Here is a 21,918-nt window from a genome sequence, read left to right on the forward strand (position 1 = left end):
GATTTCAAACCTGACTACAAAGCTACAGTAATCAAAACAATGTGGTACTGGCATAAAGACATAGAAATCAGTGGAGTAGACTGAGAGTCCAGAAATCTATACATCAACGGCCAATTGATTTTTTTTTTAAAAATATTTATTTATTATGGCTGCACTGGGTCTTAGTTGCAGCATGCATGCGGGTTCCCTGACTAGGGATTGAACTTGGGCTGCCTGCACTGGGAGCATGGAGTCTTATGCATTGGAGCACCAGGGAAGTCCCAGCCAATTGATTTTTGACAAGGGAGCCAAGTCCATTCAATGGAGGAAAGAATAGTCTCTTCAATAAATGGTGCTGGAACAGCTGGATATCTCCATGCAAAAGTCTGAAGTTGTACCCCTACATCATACCAGATACAAAAATTAAATCATCAAAGTCTTAAATGTAAGAGCTAAAACTATAAAACTCTTAGAAGAAAAAATCGGGATAAATCATCATGACTTTTGATTTGGCAATGGTTTCTTAGGACACCAAAAGCACAGGCAACAGAAGAAGAAAATAGATAAATTGGACTTCATCAAAATTAAAAATTTTGTGCATCAAAGGACACTATCAGGAGAGTGAAAAGACAACCCACGAATGGGAAAAATATTTGCAAATCATATATCTGATAAAAGTCTAGATCCAGAATCTATAAAGGCTCCTACAACTCCCTGCTCCTCCCACAAGATTCCTACAACTTGAGAGACAACCCAAATCAAAACAGGCAAAGACCTTGAATAGACATTTCTCCAAAGAAGAATACAAATGGCCAAAACATACATGAAAATATACTCAACACACAAATCATTAAGGAAATGAAAATCAAAACCACAATGAAATAGCACTTCATCACCACTAGGATGGCTATAACAACAACAAAAAAAAGGAAAACAAGGTTGGTGAGGATCTGGAGAAATGAGAACTCTTAAGCTTTGCCAATGGGAATGTGAAATTGCAGAATAGTGCAGCTCCTGGGGAAAAGTAGAATATTATTCAACCTTAAAAAGGAATGAAATACACACACTACAACACAGATGAACTTTGAAAACATCAAGCTAAGTGAAAGAAGCCAGAAGAAGGCCACACGTTGTATAATTCCATTTATATGAAATCTCCAGAATAGGTTAGTTTATAGAGACAGAAAGCCGATTAGTGTTTTGCATGAGGGAGGGAAGGAACAGAGGAGTGACTGCTTAATGGGGACAAGGTTTCCTTTTGGGATGATGGAATGTTCTGGAATTAGATAGATAATAGGACGGTTGCACAACATTGTGAATGGACTAAATGCCACTGAACTGTATACTTTATTTTTTTATTGTTTATTTATTTATTTTTTTGGCCGCACGTCTTGCGGGATCTTATTTCCCCAACCAGGGATTGAACCCGGGCCCTCCGCAGTGAAAGCGCCGAGTCTTAACCACTGGACCGCCAGGGAATTCCCAGAATTGTATACATTAAAATAGCTAAAATGGTGAATTTTATGTTATATGAATTTTAACACACATGCACAATGTGTTAAATGTACAGAATGCTAAAGGCTGCCCATAATAGTCAAATAATAGCTAGCATTTTTCCGAGGCTTTCTCTGAACGGGTACTAGGCACCTACCCTACAGTATTTCTTTCCTCTCCATTTACAGATGGGAATGCTAAGATTCAGAGGTTCTCTGCCCATGTTACTTCAGTGATAAGGGGCTGGGTAACTCAGGATGTCTCTCCCCGCAGCCCCTCACCAACCCGCGCCTATATCCTGAACCAAGGTTTATGCTATATGCCCACAATTTGCATGTGATTTCAAAAGATTTAGGAGTTCAGCCCTGATCCATAACTCCTGATTAAGGATCCCTATTCCGGGCTTTCCTGGTGGCGCAGCGGTTCAGAATCCGCCTGCCAATGCAGGGGACACGGGTTCGAGCCTTGGTCTGGGAAGATCCCACATGCCGCGGAGCAACTAAGCCCGAGCGCCACAACTACTGAGCCTGCGCGTCTGGAGCCTGTGCTCCGCAGCAAGAGAGGCCGCGATAGTGAGAGGCCCGCGCACCGCGATGAAGAGTGGCCCTCGCTCGCCGCAACCAGAGAAAGCTCTCGCACAGAAACGAAGACCCAACACAGCCAAAAAAAAAAAAAAAAAAAAATCCCTATTCCAGCCCACCCTGCCAATTTCGGCGAGCCAATCGGATGGCGGAAATCTCATGACGTCAGTGGTCGCTAGGCTTAGGCCTCAGGTCGCTGCTCTGGGTCGGTGGAAATCTGCGGATGCTGAAAGTGACCCAGGTGGCATTGGGCTTTCGTTGATGGGAGACAGTCCAAGCAGCCAGGGAGGGTTAATGGGATCCCTCTCCACACACATACTCAAATCCCAGTGGCCCGGAAATGTTTCTTCCAAGAAACCAAATTTATTAAAGGCAAGAAGGTGCAAAGCACGTTAGACTTAACCCACACCCCTCCGCGCGCCCTCCCCAGGAAGTAAGGTTTAGTGGTTAAGAACGTGGACTTCGCGGCTAGACTATGGGTTAAAATCTTAACTCTTCCGTTTTCTAGCTGTGTGGGTTTGGGCAAAGTGACCCCCTCTCTGAGCCTCAGTTTCCCCATCTATAAAATGGGAATAATAATAGCACTTCGCTCATGGGCTTGTTGGGAGATTAAATAGGACAATTGTGCCTGTCACACTGTCCGGGACCAGGCAGCGACCGGGAGCAACAGGGCACTAAAAGTTGGTGGGGCCCAGCTAGACACACACAGAGCAGAGGAAATGCGGCCTTGCCCTCTGGGCACCCTAACATCCCAGGTGATCAACTACCTGCTCCCAGGGAACTTTGATCCTGCTCCTGAGGCCCGGGAAGGGGAATTAATTCATGCCACAAATGTTGTTTAAGAGCTTACTGTGTGCCAGGCCCTTAGGCTGGGATTGGAGATAGAGCAGGGGACAAGAGTAAATACCACACATTGGTAAAATTACTATTACAAATTATATACTTTCTATTGTATATTTATATATTATATATTTATATTTCTTGTAAAGTATATATATGTATATTATAAAGTCTGTATTTATATATTATATATTAGTAAGCATTTACATACTTATATACTATTAAGTATAATATGTTTAGGTGTTATATCATGAAGTTCATTTATATTTCATGAAGTATAATATGTTTGTACATTTAAATGTATATATTTATTATAAAGTATATACAACTCATATGCATGTATGTTAAAGATGAGTGCTATGGAAAAAAATGAAGCAGGGAAAGATGATGGAGTATTGGAAGGGAGTATAATTTTAAATACTGTGGCCGGGAAAAGCCTCACTTAGGTGTCATTTAGAAAACCTTTTTGTTACGAAAAATGTCAAATGTACAGAAAAGTAGAAAGAATAGTACAGTTCACTCCTATACCCACCACCAGCATTCAGCAATTTGCCACATTTGCTTCTTCTGTCTGATATTTCTATATTTGTTGAACCAGATTAGAATTCATTTCACACGTCTTCACTCCCTCCACCCCCCCAGCCTCACTTTGTATTTCCAACAATGAGGACATTCTCTTCTGCTATAAATCCTTTCACCACACCTAATGAAATTAACAGTTACCTAATAGCATCTCATTCCCCGTAGAAAGTGGCATTGGAGAGGCCACCTGAAGCAGATGAGGGGTGAGCCTGAGGGCTTCTGGGGGGAAGAGCATTCCAAGCCAAGAGAACAGCCAGTGCAAAGGCCCTAAGTCTAGAGGGTGCCATATGTGTCCCGGGAACTTGGAGGAAGCTAGTGTGGCTGGAACGGAGTGAGCGAGCCAGGGGTGGGTGGAATATGAGGGCGAAGACGAGAGCGGCCAGATCCTTCAGAGCCTTGTAAGCCCACGGTGAGCATGAAAGCTTTTCTAGGAATGAGCCCAGAGCCAGGAAAGAGGTCGGAGCAGAAAAGGACCTTGAACTGCTGTAAATGGAAAGAGTCCAGGTGACGGGGGTGGCAGCAGAGCCAGGCTGGTAACTGTGGCAGGGGCAAGAAGTGATTGGATTCTGGGTGCAGGTGAAAGGTCAGACCAACAGGATTTGCTGATGTATTAATTCACACCCCTACCAGCCACGTATGAGAGGCGAAAGTGAAATAAAATAAGACTTCTTTCACTCAACGCTGTTTTGTGAGATTTTTTTTTCATGCTGTTTTGTATTAGTTGGCTCATTGAAAACTTGAATTTGCTGCGTGCTGGCAACTATTAACACAGCATTTACATGGTATTTATTTATAACTATTAACATTGTATTAGGTATTAGAAGTAATCTAGAGAGGATTTAAAGTACACAGGAGGTTGCAGCCACTGTGGAAAACAGTATGGAGGCTTCTCAAAAAATTAAAAATAGAACCACGTTATGACCCAGCAATTCCACTCCTGGGTATATATCCCAAAAAAACAAAAATAATTTGAAAAGATTTGAAAATCACTAATTTGAAAAGATATATGCACCCTGACGTTCATAGCAGCGTTATGTATGATAGCCAAGATATGGAAACAAACAAAGTGTCCATCAACAGATGAATGGCTAAACACCTGGTGTTTTCAGTTTTGTTTATATTTTTAGTTTAGTTTAGGGTTTTGTGTGTGTGTGTGTGTGTTTTGTTTTTTCATTTTTTCCTTCCGTTCTGGTGGGATACTGATTTTTTCACAAATCAACTTTTCAGTTTGGAATAACTTCATATTTACAAAGTAAATTTGCAGAGCTAGTACAGAAACTTCCTGTACCCTTCACCCAGCTTCCCTTAATGCAAACAAACTATATAACAATGGTGTATTTGTCAGAACTAAGAAATTAACAGTACGATACTATTAACAAAACGACAGGCTTTATTTGAATGTCATCAATTTTTCCACAATTGTCCTTTTTCTGTTCCAAGATCCATCGAGGATGCTACATTGTATATAGTTGTCCTATGTCCTTAGTTTCCTCCAATTTGTGAGTTTTCAGTTTTCCCTTGTCTTTCATGACCTTGACAGTTTTGAAGGATATTGGTTGAGTATGTTGAGGAATGCCCTTCAGTTTCAGTCTGTCTAATATTTTCTCATGCTTAGACTATACAGCAATTTTCCTCTAGTGCGTGTGGGAAGAAATTGGGTCAGGCAATGTTCTATTGCTTAACCTGGGTGGTGGTGGCTAAGGAGTTTGCTTCATACTTATTTCTTAAATTGTACATGGTAGGCTGAAAAATGTCCTTATAAATGGTATCCAAGTCCTAATTCCTGGAACCAGCAAATGTTACCTTATATAACAAAAAAAGATTATTGCAAATCTGATTAAATTAGTGATCTTGAGATGGGTGATAATCTTAGGTTATCTGGGCAGGTCCTAAATGCAATTACATGTATCCTTATGTGAGGGAGGCAGAGAAATATTTGACACACACAGAAGAGAAGGTGATGTAAAGATGGAGCAGAGAGAGATTTGAAGATGCTGGCCTTGAAAATTGGAGTCATGTGGCCACAAGCCAAGGACTGCTGGTAACCGTTAAAAGCTGGAGGACGTAAAGAACAGATTCTCCCTTAAGAGCCTCTGGAGGGAGCATAGCCTTGCCCACACCTTGATTTCTTTCTTTCTTTCTCTTTTTTAAAAAAAAATTTTTGGCCTCACCGCATGGTGCTGCGGCATGCGGGATATTAGTTCCCCCACCACGGATTTAACCCATGCCCCCTGCAGTGGAAGCGCGGAGTCTTAACCACTGGACCGCCAGGGAAGTCCCCACACCTTGACTTCGACTTGGTGATTCTGATTTTGGACCTCCGGCCTCCAGAACTGTGAGAGAATAATTTCTTGTTATTTTAAGGCACCCAATTAATAATACTTTCGTCCAGCAACTTTAAGAAACTAATCTACCATACATTTCAGTTTTATTTATGTAGTATTTATGCTATATGTCAGGATAAAAAGTTTAAAAATTAACCTAACAGCTTTCCCTTTTCTTTCATTGGCAAAAAGTAATGTTGACAGTTCTTGTGATAAGGCAAATGGATTTTAACCCCAGTGGAACTTTCTCCTGCTGAGTATTTCAAAATATTGACGCTCTAATTTACAACTCAGTCTTGCATAGGTAAAGCAGCCACCTGCTAGTTTGGATGCCATGAAAGGGCAAAATGAATCAAACAGGCAGAATATCTGATATACCCTGCTTCATTGATCTAAGGGGCGCATTTTAACCTCTGAAATAAGGATGCATCTTTTTTTTTTATTATTTTTTTTTATTTTATGGTTGTGTTGGATCTTCGTTTCTGTGCGAGGGCTTTCTCCAGTTGCGGCAAGTGGGGGCCACTCTTCATCGCAGTGCGCGGGCCTCTCACTATCGCGGCCTCTCTTGTTGCGGAGCACAGGCTCCAGACGCGCAGGCTCAGTAATTGTGGCTCACGGGCCCATTTGCTCCGCGGAATGTGGGATCTTCCCGGACCAGGGCTCGAACCCGTGTCCCCTGCACTGGCAGGCAGATTCTCAACCACTGCGCCACTAGGGAAGCCCCCTTTTTTTTTTTTTTTAATTTATTTTATTTATTTATTTTTGACTGTGTTTGGTCTTCGTTGCTGCGCACGGGCTTTCTCTAGTTGTGGCGAGCGGGGGCTACTCTTGGCTGCGGTGCGCAGGCACTACTTTTCATTGCGGTGCGCTGGCTTCTCTTTGCGGTGGCTTCTCTTGTTGTGGAGCACAGGCTCTAGGCGCGTGGGCTTTAGTATTTGTGGCACACGGGCTCCGTAGTCGTGGCCCGCGGGCTCTAGAGCACAGGCTCAGTAGTTGTGGCGCACAGGCTTAGCTGCTCCGCGGCATGTGGGATCTTCCCGGACCAGGGCTCGAACCCGTGTCTGCTGCATTGGCAGGCGGATTCTTAAGCACCACGCCACCAGGGAAGTCCAAAGATGTATCTTATAATCCATGGAGTCTTACAAGTTTTCATTGCCTGCCTGTGTGTGAGCATCAAAGTTATGAGCTTCACAGTGCTGAGTGGAGATCAGCAGCTTGGAAAAAAAATCCCAGAAGCAATGCTGAAACACACTTTTAATGCCCCAGGAAACAGGGCTGTGGGGAGGATGTACAGATGGATGGTGAATCCGATATGTTTAGCAGCAAACCCAACCCTGACCCCAATTTTACACATTTCAGTGAGGATCTAGTAGAGTGAGAGTTGTCATTGAGAGGTGGTGTGGGCTAATGGACTGAGAAAGTTCTCCTCAAAGAGGTGACATTTGAACTGGGTCATGATGGAGAGGAATCCTCCAGGCAGAGGAATGTTGGTGGCAGAGAAGGTCAGCTGACCACCAAGAATTTGTGTTCCCTTTCCATAATGCCCAAGGAGAGACTACATTTCCCAGCCTTCCTTGCATGAAGGTTGGGTCATGTGAGGTCATGTGAATGGTTTTGGCCAATGGAATACAAGCAAGAGAGCTCTGCTCCACTTCCAGGCCTGGTTCATAAAAATCTCCCAATGTGTCCATATCTCTCTTCTCCACGTGCTGATTGGATGTGGATGCTAGTGTATTAGTTATCTATTGCTGTGTAACAAATTACCGCACGCCCTCCCCTGCCCCAATTCCTCACAGCTTAACATAACAAACATTTATTATCTCACTGAGTTTCTGAGGGTCAGGAATTCAGAACAGCTTTAGCTGGGCGGTTCTGACTCAGGCTTTCTTATGAGGTTTCAGTCAAGCTGTTAGCCAGGGCTGCAGTCATCTGAAGGCTCAGTGGGGCTGGAAGAGTCAGTTCCAAGCTCACTCATGTGGCTGTTGGCTGGAGGCCTCAGTTCTTCTCTGTCTGAAGGTGTCTCCATAGATTGTTTGGGTGTCCTCATGGCACAGGAGCTTGTACAATAGGGAAGAACAAATCTGACTCCATATTGGACCGGTTTCTTTTACTTTACTTTAACCTTTGTATTCTGTTGCTTTTGCTACAAGTTAATCACTAAAGGGATATGTTGCCTATAACCTTAAATTATACATAATGGCCCATCTCTGGGAACCCTGCCTCCCAGGTAATGAACATTAAGCTAAAATACCTTTGTTAAGCTCATAGGAAACCTCCTGACCAGGCCCACCTGTGAATGGCTGTGGGAAGAAAGAAATTAACACACCCCTTCCGGGGTCTGACTGGAACGAGGACTTTACCCTCTCCCCTTTTAGTATAAAAGAAGCCTAAATTCTAACTCAGGGGAGGTGGTTCTTTGGGACACTAGTCCGCCATCTTCTCAGACTGTGGGCTTTCCGAATAAAAAGTCGCTATTCCTTGCCCCCAAAATGCATCTCTCGATTTATTGGCCTGTTGTGCAGTGAGCAGCATGAGCTTGGACTTGGTAACACTAGCTTCCCCCAGGGAAGGCGATGAGAGAGAAAGAGCCCAAGATGAAAGCCACAGTCTCTATAACCTAATCGCAGAAGTGACATCCCGTCACATAAACCAACCCTTCTTGTGGGAGAAGACTTCACAGCATGTAGCTGTAAGGAGGTGGGAATGATTGGGGTTCATCTTGGAGCCTGGCTACTATATCCCGGGAGACCTTGGGAGATACATGTTAAGACAACACAGCTGCCATCAGCCTGGGTTCCTGTCCCTCTTCCTCTCTGCTGATTGGACTTTACATGAAGGAAAATTAAAAATCAATTGCCTAAACCATTGATATTTCAGAGCTTACCTGCGTCAGTGATTAACATGGTTTTCGCTAATTACAGGGATCAATTGCCAAAGGGACAAGATGTGGACGTTTAAACAGAACACATAACACTTTGTGACTTTACCAGGTACATATATAACTTTGATTAAAAAATAAATATGAAAAAAAAAATAAATAAATAAATAAATAAATAAATAAATATGAAAAAAGGGGAATAAAGAAAACCCCATAACCCAATAGAAGCGAGGAAGAGACAAAATAATACACTGGATAAACTCCAAATGGCTCAAAGATTTCAATGTAAAATATGAAACCATAAAAGAATGAAAAGTAAACATGGGAAAATTCCTTTATAACCTGGCTGAGGAGAAAACCCTTGAACCATGACTCAAAATCTAGAAGCCATAAAAGGAAGCACTGAGGGACTTCCCTGGTGGTCCAGTGGCTAGGACTCCTCTTCCAATGCAGGGGGCCCAGGTTCGTTCCCTGGTCAGGGAACTAGATCCCACATGCATGCCGCAACTAAGAGTTCACATGCCACAACTAAAGATCCTGCATGCCGCAACAAACATCTCACACGCGACAACGAAGATCCCACGTGTGGCAACTGAGACCCGACACAGCCAAATAAATAAATAAATACTTTTTTTAAAAAAAGAAAGCACTGATATATTTAAATGCATGAAATAGGGTCAAATATTCTTCCTCTTCCCTTTCCTTTTCTTCCTAAACAATACAGTCCTAAGGCTCTTGTTTGAGGCAGGCAAGGCCAGCTTGGAATGGGGGTGGAGACAATGGCCCAGAATGGGGTGTCAGGACCTTAGTGGGGTAAAAAGGGCATCTACTTCTGGAGCAACTCAGCACAGTGGGAGCACCCCAGTGGGAGGTGTGCTGGGAGAGGGCTCTGGCTTGGGGAGTAAAAACCCCAGCTGTATGATGAGGGTATGGGTGGGAGTTGGGGAGGGGAAGGATAACATACAGGGGAATTGATCAAAGAAGTAAATTAAGGAAAATGGAAGTCAGATTTCTCACTGCGGAGGAAGGAGGGTGTACGTATGGAAGGGAGAAAACTAGAGGTATCAGACTTGAATTGGCTATATCATCGTAAATTCATGGTTTTCAACATACAAAAACAGATACCGAATTATATAAATAATAATATAATAATATATACGCCTAATATATATGTGTGTGCATATGTATATATACCTAATGTATAGATGTGTGTATCTACATATATATACACACCCAGTATATAACACATACATTATATATACGTATATGGTATACAAAGCTTCATGTTCAAAAATACTGTCTCTTAATGGATAAAGAAGACGTGGTACCTATATACAATGGAATATTACTCAGCCATAAAAAGGAACAAAACTGGGTCATTTGTAGAGACATGGATGGATCTAGAGACTGTCATACACAGTGAAGTAAGTCAGAAAGAGAAAAACAAATATCGTATATTGCATATATGTGGAACCTAGAAAAATGGGTACAGATGAACCAGTTTGCAGGACAGAAATAGAGACACAGATGTAGAGAACAAACATATGGACACCAAGGGGGGAAAGTGGCAGGGGTGGGTGGTGTGATGAATTGGGCGATTGGGATTGACATATATACACTAATATGTATAAAATAGATAACTAATAAGAACCTGCTGTATAAATAAATAAATAAAATTTAAAAAAAATACTGTCTCTTGACATTATATTGTTTGCCTGGGTATGAAAATTTAGGATCACACTTTATTTCCTTGTGGTCATGACAAGCATTGCTGCACTTTCTTCTTGAAGTAACGCTTGCTGTCTAACAGTCTGAGGCCATGGTTGTCTCAATTTCTTTTGGTAAATTTACGTTCTTCAGTAGTTCTTTCAGGGACTGGTAGAGTAAACATTTTCCAGGGTTTTTTAAAATAAATTTATTTATTTTATTTATTTATTTTTGGCTGCATTGGGTCTTCGTTGCTGCATGCGGGCTTTCTCTAGCTGCGGCGAGCGGGGGCTACTCTTCCTTGTGCACAACTACTGAGCCCATGCACCACAACTACTGAAGCCCATGCACCTAGAGCCCAAGCTCTGCAACAAGAGAAGCCACCGCCATGAGAAGCCCACGCCCTGTAACAAAGAGTACCCCCCTCTCGCCGCAGCTAGAGAAAGCCCGCCCACAGCAATGAAGACCCAATGCAGCCAAAAATAAAATAAATAAATTTATAAAATGATATGACTCTTAAAACATGTTCTTCAGGCTGTACTACAAAGCTATGACACTCTGAACAAACAGCTGTGGGAAATAAATCAGGATCACCCAAGTCAATTTCCTAACTCATGCAGTCATGGAGTCATAACAAAGTCTAATTTTCCTGGAACTCAAGCTTGATGAGAATCAATTTAGAAGGGACCCCAGGCCTGAATCTTCAACCTTAAAATGGTCAAACTGTTAACTCAGCTGGTAGAGGAGCAAAGATTAACTCTCTTGCAGGTAAGAAGTATCACAGGTAAGTATCAAGATTGTTGAATCAAAATCTTTGATCAAAATCGAGGTATTGAAGAAACAAATTTATATCCATGATATAAATATGATATAAATATATTTGTAACCAGTTTACTGTAAGGAAACCGATCAATGTGATAATCATTGTACTCCTACTTGTCTGTCTTTGAAGGTATTTAAAGCATTTGTGAGAATCTGTTATATTAGACTTGCGAAAAATATGATCCAGAATGTATTACTCTGGGCCTCTCTCGCCTCCTGAGAGGGACCGCATTCTGCCTATGGAATGCGTATCTCTCTCAATAAACTTGCTTTCATTAAAAAAAAAAAAAGGATTGTATTACTCTTTTTCTTCTTTTTCAAAATAAATTTTAAGCTACACTAACTCTCTCTCTCTTTTTTTTTTAATATTTATTTATTTAGGTTGCACCGGTCTTAATTCTGGCATGCAGCATCTTTGGTGCGACATGTGAACTCGTAGTTGCAGCATGTATGTGGGATTTAGTTCCCAGACCAGGGATTGAACCTGAGCCCCCTGCACTGGGAGCCTGGAGTCTTAGCCACTGGACCACCAGGGAAGTCCCTACTCTTTTTCTTCTCTTCAAGGTTCTTAACTCATTTAAGGGAATCTGAGATCCCAGATTTGTAGTTTGTTGATTAAATTTGCAATCCGTGTTCAAATGTTTTGGGAAATCTGAAATTGTGAAACTCACAGCTTGCTATTTTTAGCTGTCAAAGTAGTCAGTGAATGTTTAGAGGAAAGTTGATTGTTTGAAAATTAATTAATCATTACCAAAAAACTAAATAGTTGTGAATATTTGTGCCTGAACACAAAAGCTCTTCTCACATTAAAAGATCTCATCACAAGGGACTTCCTTGGTGGCGAAGTGGTTAAGAATCCGCCTGCCAATGCAGGGGACAAGGTTCCAGCCCTGGGCGGGGAAGATCCCACATGCCGCGGAGCAACTAAGCCAGGGCGCCACAACTACTGAAGCCCATGCACCCTAGAGCGCAGCTCTGCAACAAGAGAGGCCACTGTAATGAGAAGCACGCACACCTCAACCCAGAGTAGCCCCCTGCTTGCTGCAACTAGAGAAAGCCTGCGTGTGGCAACGAAGACCCAAGACAGCCAAAAACAAACAAACAAATAAATAAATAAATAAAATTAAATCAAGGACCTAAAACTCTTAGAAGAGAGCTTTTACAAAAGTAAAAATAGATAAATTGGACTACATCGAAACTAAAAACTTTTGTACATCAAAGGACACAGTCTACAGAGTCAACCTATGGAGTGGGTGAAAATATTTGCAAATCATATATCTAATAAGGAGTTAGTAATCAGAATATAGAATGAACTTTTACAACTCAACAACAAAAAGCAAACAACCTAATTAAAAAATGGGCAAAGGACTTGAATAGACATTTCCCCAAAGAAGATATACATATACACCTATATGATATATATATATATATATATATATATATATATATATATATATATATATATAAGATATATGTGTGAAAAGATGCTCAAGGGAATCCCTTGGCAGTCCAGTGGATAGGACTTGGCTCTTTCACTCAGGGGGCCCGGGTTCGATACCTAGTTGGGGAACTAAGATCCTGCAAGCCATGTGGCATGGCCATAAATAAATAAATAAATAAATAAATAAAGCACTTTGCATTAAAAAAAAAAGAAAAGAAAAGATGCTCAACATCATGAATCATTAGGGAAATGCAAATCAAATCTACAATATCACCTCACATAAATGTTGACAACTATTTGGGGTTTTTTGGTAATTAGTTAATTTTCAAACAATCAACTTTCCTCTAAATGTTCGCTGACTACTTCCACAGCTGAAATACATCAGTGTAGAGTATATATACCATATATGCATCATATAGTATATATACGATATATACTATATATATATGTATATGGAGATTTTGTTATAGGAATTGGCTCACATAGCTGTGGAGGTTAAGTCCCACAGTCTCCTATCTACGAGCTGGAGGAGGAGGAAAGTGGGTGGTATAACTCATTCTGAGGCCAAAGATCTGAAAACCTGGGAGCCTGGTATCTCAAGGCTTGAGGACCAGGAGCTCTGATGTCCAAGGGTACAAAAAGATGGAGGTTTTGGCTCAAGAAGAGCTAGAGAGAATTTGCCCTTCCTTTGACTTTTTGTTCCATTTGGACCCCCAATGGGTTGGATGTCACCTGTTCACACTGATGAGGGTGGACGTCTTTACTCAACCTACTGAATCAAGTGCTAATCCCTTCCAGAAATACCCTCACAGACACACCCAGAAATAATGTGTTACCAGCTATCTGGGCATCCTTTAGTCCAGTCAGATTGAGCCATAAAATTAACCATCACAGGCAATTCCTCAAAAGATTAAAAATTGAATTACCATATGATCCAGCAATACAATTCTGGATATCAGGGTTTTTATAGAGATCTTTGTACATTCATGTTTACAGCAGTACTTTTCACAATAGCCAAAATGTGGAAGCAACCTAAATGCCCATTGATAGGTGAACGGATAAACAAAATGTGGTCTATTCATACAATGGCATATTATTCAGCCAAAAAGGAAGGAAATTCTGACATCTGCTACAACACGGGTGAACCTTGAAAACATCTTACTAAGTGAAAGAAGCCAATCAGAAAATAAGTACCGTGTGTTTCCACTTATACGAGGTATCTAAAGTAGTAAAATTCATAGAAGCAGGAAGTAGAATGGTCGTGGCCAGGGGCTGGGAGGAGGGGGGGAATGGGGACAACTCCCCATTCCCCCCTTCCCCTGGCCACCACCATTCTACTTCCTGTTTCTATGAATTTGCCTATTCTAGGTACCTCTTATCAGTGGAATCAAACAGTATCTATCCTCATGTGTCTGGCTTCTTTCATTTAGCAAAATGTTTTCAAGATACATCCATGTTAACATGCTTCAGAATTTCCTTCCTTTTCAAGGTTGAATAACATTCCACTGTATGTGGGTTGGTGGGATTTCAAACACCAGCTTTTCATTGAAGTTGTGGCCCTTTAAGCTTCGCCTTGAAAATGTGTCCCTATCACAGAATCAGCAGATTCCAGGAAGCTGCGTGGTGATTCACACTTTCCACTTGGAGTTTCACTTATTCCTTATGTTTTTTTTCCCCTTCTGTCTCCTCCTTTTCTCTCACCTTTGCTTTCACCGTCTTTCCTTTCCTTTTCTTCCTTCCTTTCTTCCTTCCTTCCTTCCTCCCTCCCTCCCCCTTTCTTTCTTTTTCTTTCTTTCTCTTTTTCTTTCTTTCTTTCTTTCTTTCTCTTTCTTTCTTTCTTTCTTTCTCTTTCTTTCTTTCTTTCTTTCTCTTTCTTTCTTTCTTTCTCTTTCTTTCTTTCTTTCTCTCTTCCTTCCTTTTCTTTCTCCCTTTCTTTCTTTCTCTTTCTTTTCTCTCTTTCTTTTTTCTCTCTCTTCCTTCTTTCTTTCTTTTTTCTTTCCTCATTCTTTCTTTCTCCCTCTCTTCCTTCCTTCCTTCCTTTCTTTTCTCTCTCTCTTTCTTTCTTTCTCCCTTCCTTCTTTCTTTCTTTTTTCTTTTCTCTTTCTCCCTTCCTTCCTTCCCTCCTTTCAATCTTTCTTTCTTTCTTTCATGGGTGGGATGGGGAGAGGACCTGGAGATTTCTCTTTCTTCTTAGAAGCTCATCGATGCATTTTGAAGGATGTTTGGAAAGAGGCAAGATAGCAATAGGGGCTGTAGCATGGATTTCTTTGGGGTAGGAGTAACTTTTACCTGATATAATTTTGAACTTATGGAAAGTTTCAGGACTCATACAAAGAGCAAGATAGGTGCAGGGGATTAAGGGGTACAAACTACTATGTATACAATAAATAAGCTACAAGGATATATTGTATAACACAGGGAATACAGCCAATATTTTATAATGATAAATGACTATGGTGTACACCTGAAACTTATATAATTTGTACATCAACTATACCTCAATTTAAAAAAAGACTTGTAGGGATTTCCCTGGTGGCGCAGTGGTTAAGAATCTGCCTGCCAATGCAGGGGACATGGATTCGATCCCTGGTCCGGGAAGATCCCACATGCCGCGGAGCAACTAAGCCCGTGTGCCACAACTACTGAAGCCCGTGCGCCTAGAGCCGGTGCTCCGCAACAAGAGAAGCCACCACAATGAGAAGCCCATGCACCGCAACGAAGAGTAGCCCCCGCTCGCTGCAACAAGAGGAAGCCCGCGTGCAGCAACGAAGACCCAACGCAGCCAAAAATAAAAATAAATAAATAAATTTATTTTAAAAAAATGATTTGTACAAAGAACTCCATATATCCTTAACTAGGCTCCCCGATTATCGCTATTCCCACTCCCTTTTGCTTTCTCATTCACCCTCTATGTCTATATATTATTATGTATTTACCTTTCCAGAAATATTTGAGAAAGCATTGGAGATACCATGCCCCTTTGTCCCGAAATACTTCAGTGTGTATTTGCTAAGAACAAGGACATTCTGTTTAATTACCGCAGTACAGAGATCAAACCCAGAAAATTTTAACATGGATAAATGACTATCTAAAGTTCAGAACTCATTCAAATTTCATCAAGTGTCTTGTTAATATCCAGGATATCACCTGGATTACTCAACGCACTGCATTTCCTTCTGCTGACTCTGGTCTCTGTTCGTATACATAGTTCCCCTATCTTTTTCTTGACCTTGACATTTTCCAAGAGTCGAGGCCAATTGTTTTGCAGATGGTTGTCGACTGCAATTTGTTTGATGTTTACTCTTGATTAGATTCAGTTTAGGCAGCAGAGTTTCTTAATCTTCCCAAATCCCCCCCCCCCCCCAGAGCCAGTAGGATAGCAGAAGCTCACAAACAACGCTTTACAAAACCAGCCGACAATGGAGCCCCATGAATCCTGAAATATGAGTGGGTGAGGCCAAACCAGTGCCAGTACAGGAAGAAAAGGAAACGAGCAAAAGTGCTATGAAGATTGGAAACTTCCCACCAGTCCTCACCTCTAGAGGAGAGGTTGCCCTCATAGCTGAGGACTTGGTGAGACAATCTGAGAACAACAGCAGCAAATGGTGTGTGTGTGTGTGTGTGTGTGTGTGTGTGTGCGTGTATTGGTTGGGGGGGGGGGACTTCCCTTGTGGTCCAGTGGTTGAGAATCCGTCTTGCAACACAGGGCATGCTGGTTCGGTCCCTGGTTGGAGAACTAAGATCCCACATGCCTTGAGGCAACTAAGCCCAGGCACCGCAACTACTGAGCCCGCAACTACTGAGCCCGCAACTACTGAGCCCATGCGCTCTGGAGCCCGCACGACACAACTAGAGAGAGAAGCCTGCACGCCGCAACAAAGAGCCCACGCACCGCAATGAAAGATCCCATATGCCGCAACTGAGACCCAAAGCAGCCAAAAATAATAATAATAATAAATAAGTATTTTAAAAATTGTGTGTGTGTTTGTGTGTGTGAAGTTTCACAGGCTCCAATTAGTCGCTGGGTTGTGCTGGGGTGGTCTGTGTCCTCAGAGATCTCAGAATTACGCAACAGAATCTCTCTTTTGGAAGAACAAAACTCCATACTTAAAAAAAATTATTATTGAAATCTATTGACAGATAACATTGTATAAATTTAAGGTATACAACATGTTAATTTGATACATTTATATATTGTAATATGATTGCTATTGTAGTGATAATTAGCATCTATCACGTTACAGAATTATCCTTTCTTTTTAGTGGTTGGACAAAGCTCTATTCTTGTGAAAACTAATGGAAGCAAAACCCAGATTGATTTTGGCAGGAACTCTGGGGGTAAAGGAGAGAAAAGGTTCAGGTACCGGGAGGGAAGTAAACAGAGGAGGTATATCTCTCTCTGAAATATTGGCAATGTGGCTATGCTGAGAGGTTGTATTTTTTCATACTGTATGGAAACAGCAGAGAGTGAACTATGAGAATGATGAGGCTAGGAAAGCTATCCTGGCCACCCCACTCCCTACCGAACAAATTCCTCAATTACTTACGTGTGAGCAAGAGAAGATGGATTGTGGCAACTGCATATAGAGACGTGTACTGAGTTAAATAGCATCGCCTGGAAATGCACGTCCCCTGGAACCAGTGAATGTGGCCGTATTTGGAAACAGGGTCTTTATCAAGTTAATATGAGGTCATACTGGGTTAGAGTGGTACCCTCGTAAGAAGAAACAGACACTCGGGGAGAAGGCCATGTGAAGATGGGGGCAGAGATAGGAGTGATGCATCTACAAGCCGAGGGATGCCAAGGATTGTCAGCAACCACCAGAAGCTGGGAAGAAGCAAGGAAGGATCTTCCCCTAGAGCCTTTAGAGAGGGCATTGCCCTGTTGACACCTTGATTTCAGACTTCTAGCCTCCAGAACCGTGAGAGAACAAACTTCTGTTATTTTCAGCCCTGTAGTTTGTAGTACTTTCTTACCGCAGCCCTAGGAAACTAATAAATCCTCATTCCATTCTCCTACCAGTTGGTGGCAGCCAATAATCTGATTTCTGTCCCTATGAATTAGCCTTTCTCCCAGAATTTTGGATGCAATAGGTCTGGGCTCCAGAACGTGCATTTCTAACAAGTTCCCGGGTGATGTTAATGCTGCTGATTTGGGGCCGCGCTTTGAGAAGAGCCACTCTACAGCATCTCAAGTTTAGACCACTTGGGGTGCAGGTTCCAGCCAACGAAAGAGCAAACTAGGGCCACCCCCCAGCCCCTAGAGCTCACCCTGGAATCTGGAATGTCTGTCAATCAAGTCATCTACCGGCTCCCCTTCCCAGACTGGCTGCCCAGTTTGCTGTCAATTTCAAGGGGAAGCTCTTGCAATTCTTTTGGTGTGTGTCATAGTTCCTCACTGATCACACTTTGTACCTCACCCAGTGGAGGCTGCCAGGGGTCAAGTCTAGAAGCATTTGGAGATGAGGGGGAGGATCCTGAGGAAGATCAGCAGTCCTGTGTCAGGCAGCAACCTCAGAGGATGGTCTTTGGACAAGGGGACACTGACCTGCTTCTACCAGAAAGGAGGCACTACACGGTTGGGAAAGGAGGCACTACACAGAGTGACAGGTGCTCGTTTGAACACATTTTGCAGGTTCCCTGTCTGATTTCCCCTTTCTGGGTCCCCGCCCCCTTGTGGCATTTCAGATTCTGTTTCCAGTGAGAACTCTCCCTTGACTGAACCGGTCTGGTTCCATCAGAGTGGGAAACTGTATTTTCTACAAGACACAGACCTTCATTTTCTCCAGGCATTGAATCCCTCCCATGACCATCTGGGACCCACACTTATATTCCTTTTGACTGAGATGTTCCTCTCACTTGGACCTTGGAATTTAGATCAAGGGCTTGAGACCACAACTCCTGTGAGGTTGCAGTGGTCAGTCAGACACCTGGGGTCCAGCCAAAGCTGACCCACCCCTGTGAATCTTTCCTAACCAGGAAATAACTTGAAGAGCAATATGGAAATCTAAGTTGTGGAAAGGGAGGAAGATGGGCAACGTGCTCACTGAGATTGGATTCTGTGACAGTCATTACACTCCAAAGTCCATAAGCACCTGGATGGAAGCATTCAGATTCTCAGGTCCTTTTCCTGAGACCCAGGACTCCCAATCTTCAGCCCCTCCTCTCTCAGACCAGGGTGCCCAGGTTCTTATTCCCCTGTTCTCCAGGATCCAGGTGTCCAGCCCACTGATCCCTCAGGACCCAAGAGTGTGTTCCTAGAACCAACTACACCCCCAGAATCCAAGAGTTCTTGCCGCAGCCCTGAGGACCAAGAAGTCTTTCCATTCCTAGTGCTAAATGAACCCAGGAAACTACATCTCCCATGAGGCTGTGGGTCTGCTGTGTCATTTTTTTTTTTAATGTCCCCCGTTATTGAGATACCTCAGAGAAATAGTTCCACAACACTAACACGAGGTTGGGGACAGGGGGAGGGGGAGAGGGAGAATAACAAGTCCTGTCCTATCAAAGGGCAGGGATAGTCCAGAGTCCCTGGGAACGCCTTAGTGGAGCAGAAATCTGAGGGCTGGCCAGGGGAGGGGGGCAGAAAGGCTGGGACCTTCCCACAGCCTTGTGGCAATGGGCGGGGCAAGGGGAGACCAGGAAGCTGACCCCATTTCCTCCCTCAAACACATGTGCTCACTCTGATCCTCCTCTCAGACTCTTTATTATTTCAAGTAAGAAAAATAAGAAAATAAATAAGATAAATAATACAATAAATAAAGAGGAGACTCAGTAATAAACAGCCTGTGGCTTCAGGAAGTGTAGCTGGGGCTTCGGCCATGTGAAGGTCCCACCATGCTCAGGGGGTCCGAGGAACCCACGTCGGGAGGCTCGGGGGCCAAGATCCCTGGAGGCTCCAGGGGTGCCGGGAGGAAGCCTGGCAGCGGCAGGAAGCGAGCAGGTCCCCGGGGGGCCAGGTCCCAGTTGGAGGAGCGGTGCGGGGGCAGGCGGAGTGGAAGGCCAAGAGCCTCAGACTGGTAAACGTTGTATCCATCCTCGAGAAGCAGCTCCCGGAAGCTGCAGGCCTGGGGGTCGAAGTGGAGCTGAGGGGATGAGAACGAAGATCAGAGACGTGGGATTCCTCTCACCTTCCTCCTGCAGGAACCCCAGCTCCATCCTCTCCCAGACTCAGGGGTGCAGGCCCCCAGCTCTCTCTCCTTTCAGACCACAGAGTCCTGTCCTCCAACAGGATGTGGGAGTCCCGGGACTCCTGGGGAGCCGGGGGACCCACTCCTCCCTCAGATGCAGAGGCCAGGTCCCCAGCCCCTTCCTCAAAACCACAGAAGCAGGCTCTTCCTTTACCCCTAGGCAGTCCCACCAGGCCCACCTCCTTGCCCTCACTTCACAGAGAAGAATATTCCAGCCCAGGGATCAGTGGAGGCTCTCTAAGTCCTGGCAGGGGCATCTGGCTAGCACCCAAGGTCATGTTCACTTTACAGGCCATCGATTCCCAGAGTGACCCTGCACCCAGCATGAGTCAGGCCTGTAGGAGCCTGTGTGGTCAGCATGGGTTACGAGTCACAAGACTCGGTCTCCCAGGTCATTCTGTCATTCATAGGCTTTGTGACTTGGGGCCGGTGGAGGCCCTGCCTGAGCCTCAGTTTCCTCTTCTTGTGAACATGGATGACAACAGCTGCCCCCTCCAGGGATTGTGGCGAGGTCGGGGCATGCAGAGAGCATCGAGCGAAGCCTGGCCAAGGTCAAAGGTGCAAAACGTGGTCCCCCAGACTGTGAGGATGGGGAGAGGAAGGGTGGAGCGCACGGACAGGGGTCCTGGGAACTCACCGAGCCATACAGCCTCCCCTCTGGCCCCTGGCACAGGAACCTGGATGTTTTAACTCCCAAGATTTGAATGACCCCTGGCTTTAGGGCTTTCAGCTCCAGAAGACCTGAGAGGAGAAAGTGATCAGGGACTCAGAAGGCCTTTGCCCATCCCTCTCCTCCCTCAGACCCAGGAGGCCAGGCCCCAATTCTCTCCGCCCTCAGGACCAGGCCCTACCCCTACACTCACTTTCGGGGCTCTGGCGGGCCGTCCCCACCACTGTGCCATCAGCCCTGATCTCCAGGTGGGCCTCCGTCTCCTGGGCGTCATCCGTGTAGAGGTATCGCTGGCGGACTTGGCCCCCAAATTGGAGGAGGGGGCTGGAGTCAGGAATGGGATGTGCCTGGCAGGCTCCCAGCAGGACAGCTAGCACGGGGACCCACAGTCCCAGGTGCTCGAATTTGGCCTTGTCCCAGCCCATCAATGGTTCACGTCCTCAAGTGAGGTATGGGGTCTGGGCTTTGAAGACCTGAATGGTCTAGATTCTGTTTCAGAGCCTGGTTGTCGGGGAGAGCAGATTCACGATGGCTTCTCTGGTAGCTGAAATGCCTGGGTCCTCTTGCACCTGGATTCACAGCTGACAGGACACCCAGATCTCTTGGGAAGAATGCAGATGTTCCAGAATTTATACCCAGACAGACCCGCCCAATCACCTTCCCGACGCTTGACCCTTGATATTTGACCTACATGGCAGATGCTAGAATTCCACGGTGGCCAGGTCAGCCTGAACAGATGATGCAATCGGGGGTCCTTCCAGCTGGGGCCCTGGGCTCCTGGGTCTGAGGAATCAGGGGGATAGAAATGTGATGAACTGGGACCTGAGTGAAAGGGGCTGGGGGCCCAGACCGTTTGGTTTGAGGGAGGAGGGAGCTGGGGGCCTGGACTCCTGAGTTAGAGCAGGAAGGGGGGCTGGGATCCGCCTCTCTGCCTGACTGATGCAGATTGTGTCCCACAACTGGCATTTCTGCATCTCACCTGACTTTCTGGGTTTCTGGGGGTTCCCTGAACACTGAGGTTCCCTGATCATCAGGAAAGCAGCAAGTGCCACATGATCAAAGCGTCCTCCTCAAGGACACGGGAGTCCTGGTGTGGAAGCTTCAGACCACCCTCCTCACCAACCCCAGCCCAGGCACTCATACACCAAAATCCCAGCCTCCTCCTCCTGGACCCTGATGCAATCCTGATGTTTCTTTCACCAGAGAAGCTAACCAAGATCAGACCGGTGCCCTCAAAATAGCCTGGGGAAGTGGGGGGAGGGTGAGAATCTTTGACTCAGAGTTGACAACTGACAGGCTCAGGAGGGAGAAATTAGACCCAAGGTCCCAAAGGGAATGAGGGGTTGAGCAATTTCCTGGAACCTAAGCGTGCAAGAGTCTGAACACCAGATCTGAAGGAGACGGGTGACT

General features: G+C 44.4%; 1 protein-coding gene across 1 annotated transcript; it reads right to left on the reverse strand.

Moving 5' to 3' along the window:
* Nucleotides 1-19,442: 19,442 nt before the first annotated feature.
* On the reverse strand, nucleotides 19,443-20,933 carry FGF21 (fibroblast growth factor 21). The gene is made up of 3 exons (XM_059904927.1): nucleotides 20,702-20,933; nucleotides 20,476-20,579; nucleotides 19,443-19,733 (listed from the first exon to the last, which is right to left on the reverse strand). The coding sequence occupies exons 1-3, from the start codon at nucleotides 20,931-20,933 to the stop codon at nucleotides 19,443-19,445; spliced, it is 627 nt and encodes a 208-aa protein (XP_059760910.1).
* Nucleotides 20,934-21,918: the final 985 nt, after the last annotated feature.

Source organism: Balaenoptera ricei, chromosome 19 (assembly GCF_028023285.1).
Source record: "Balaenoptera ricei isolate mBalRic1 chromosome 19, mBalRic1.hap2, whole genome shotgun sequence".
NCBI classification, from domain to species: domain Eukaryota; kingdom Metazoa; phylum Chordata; class Mammalia; order Artiodactyla; family Balaenopteridae; genus Balaenoptera; species Balaenoptera ricei.

Coding starts and splice junctions, on each gene's coding strand:
- FGF21 (XM_059904927.1), bottom strand. CDS start 20,933: ATGGGCTGGGACAAGGCCAAATTCGAGCACCTGGGACTGTGGGTCCCC. Junction 20,580..20,701: donor GGCCCGCCAGAGCCCCGAAA/GTGAGTGTAGGG, acceptor TTCTCCTCTCAG/GTCTTCTGGAGCTGAAAGCC. Junction 19,734..20,475: donor AGGGGAGGCTGTATGGCTCG/GTGAGTTCCCAG, acceptor TCATCCCCTCAG/CTCCACTTCGACCCCCAGGC.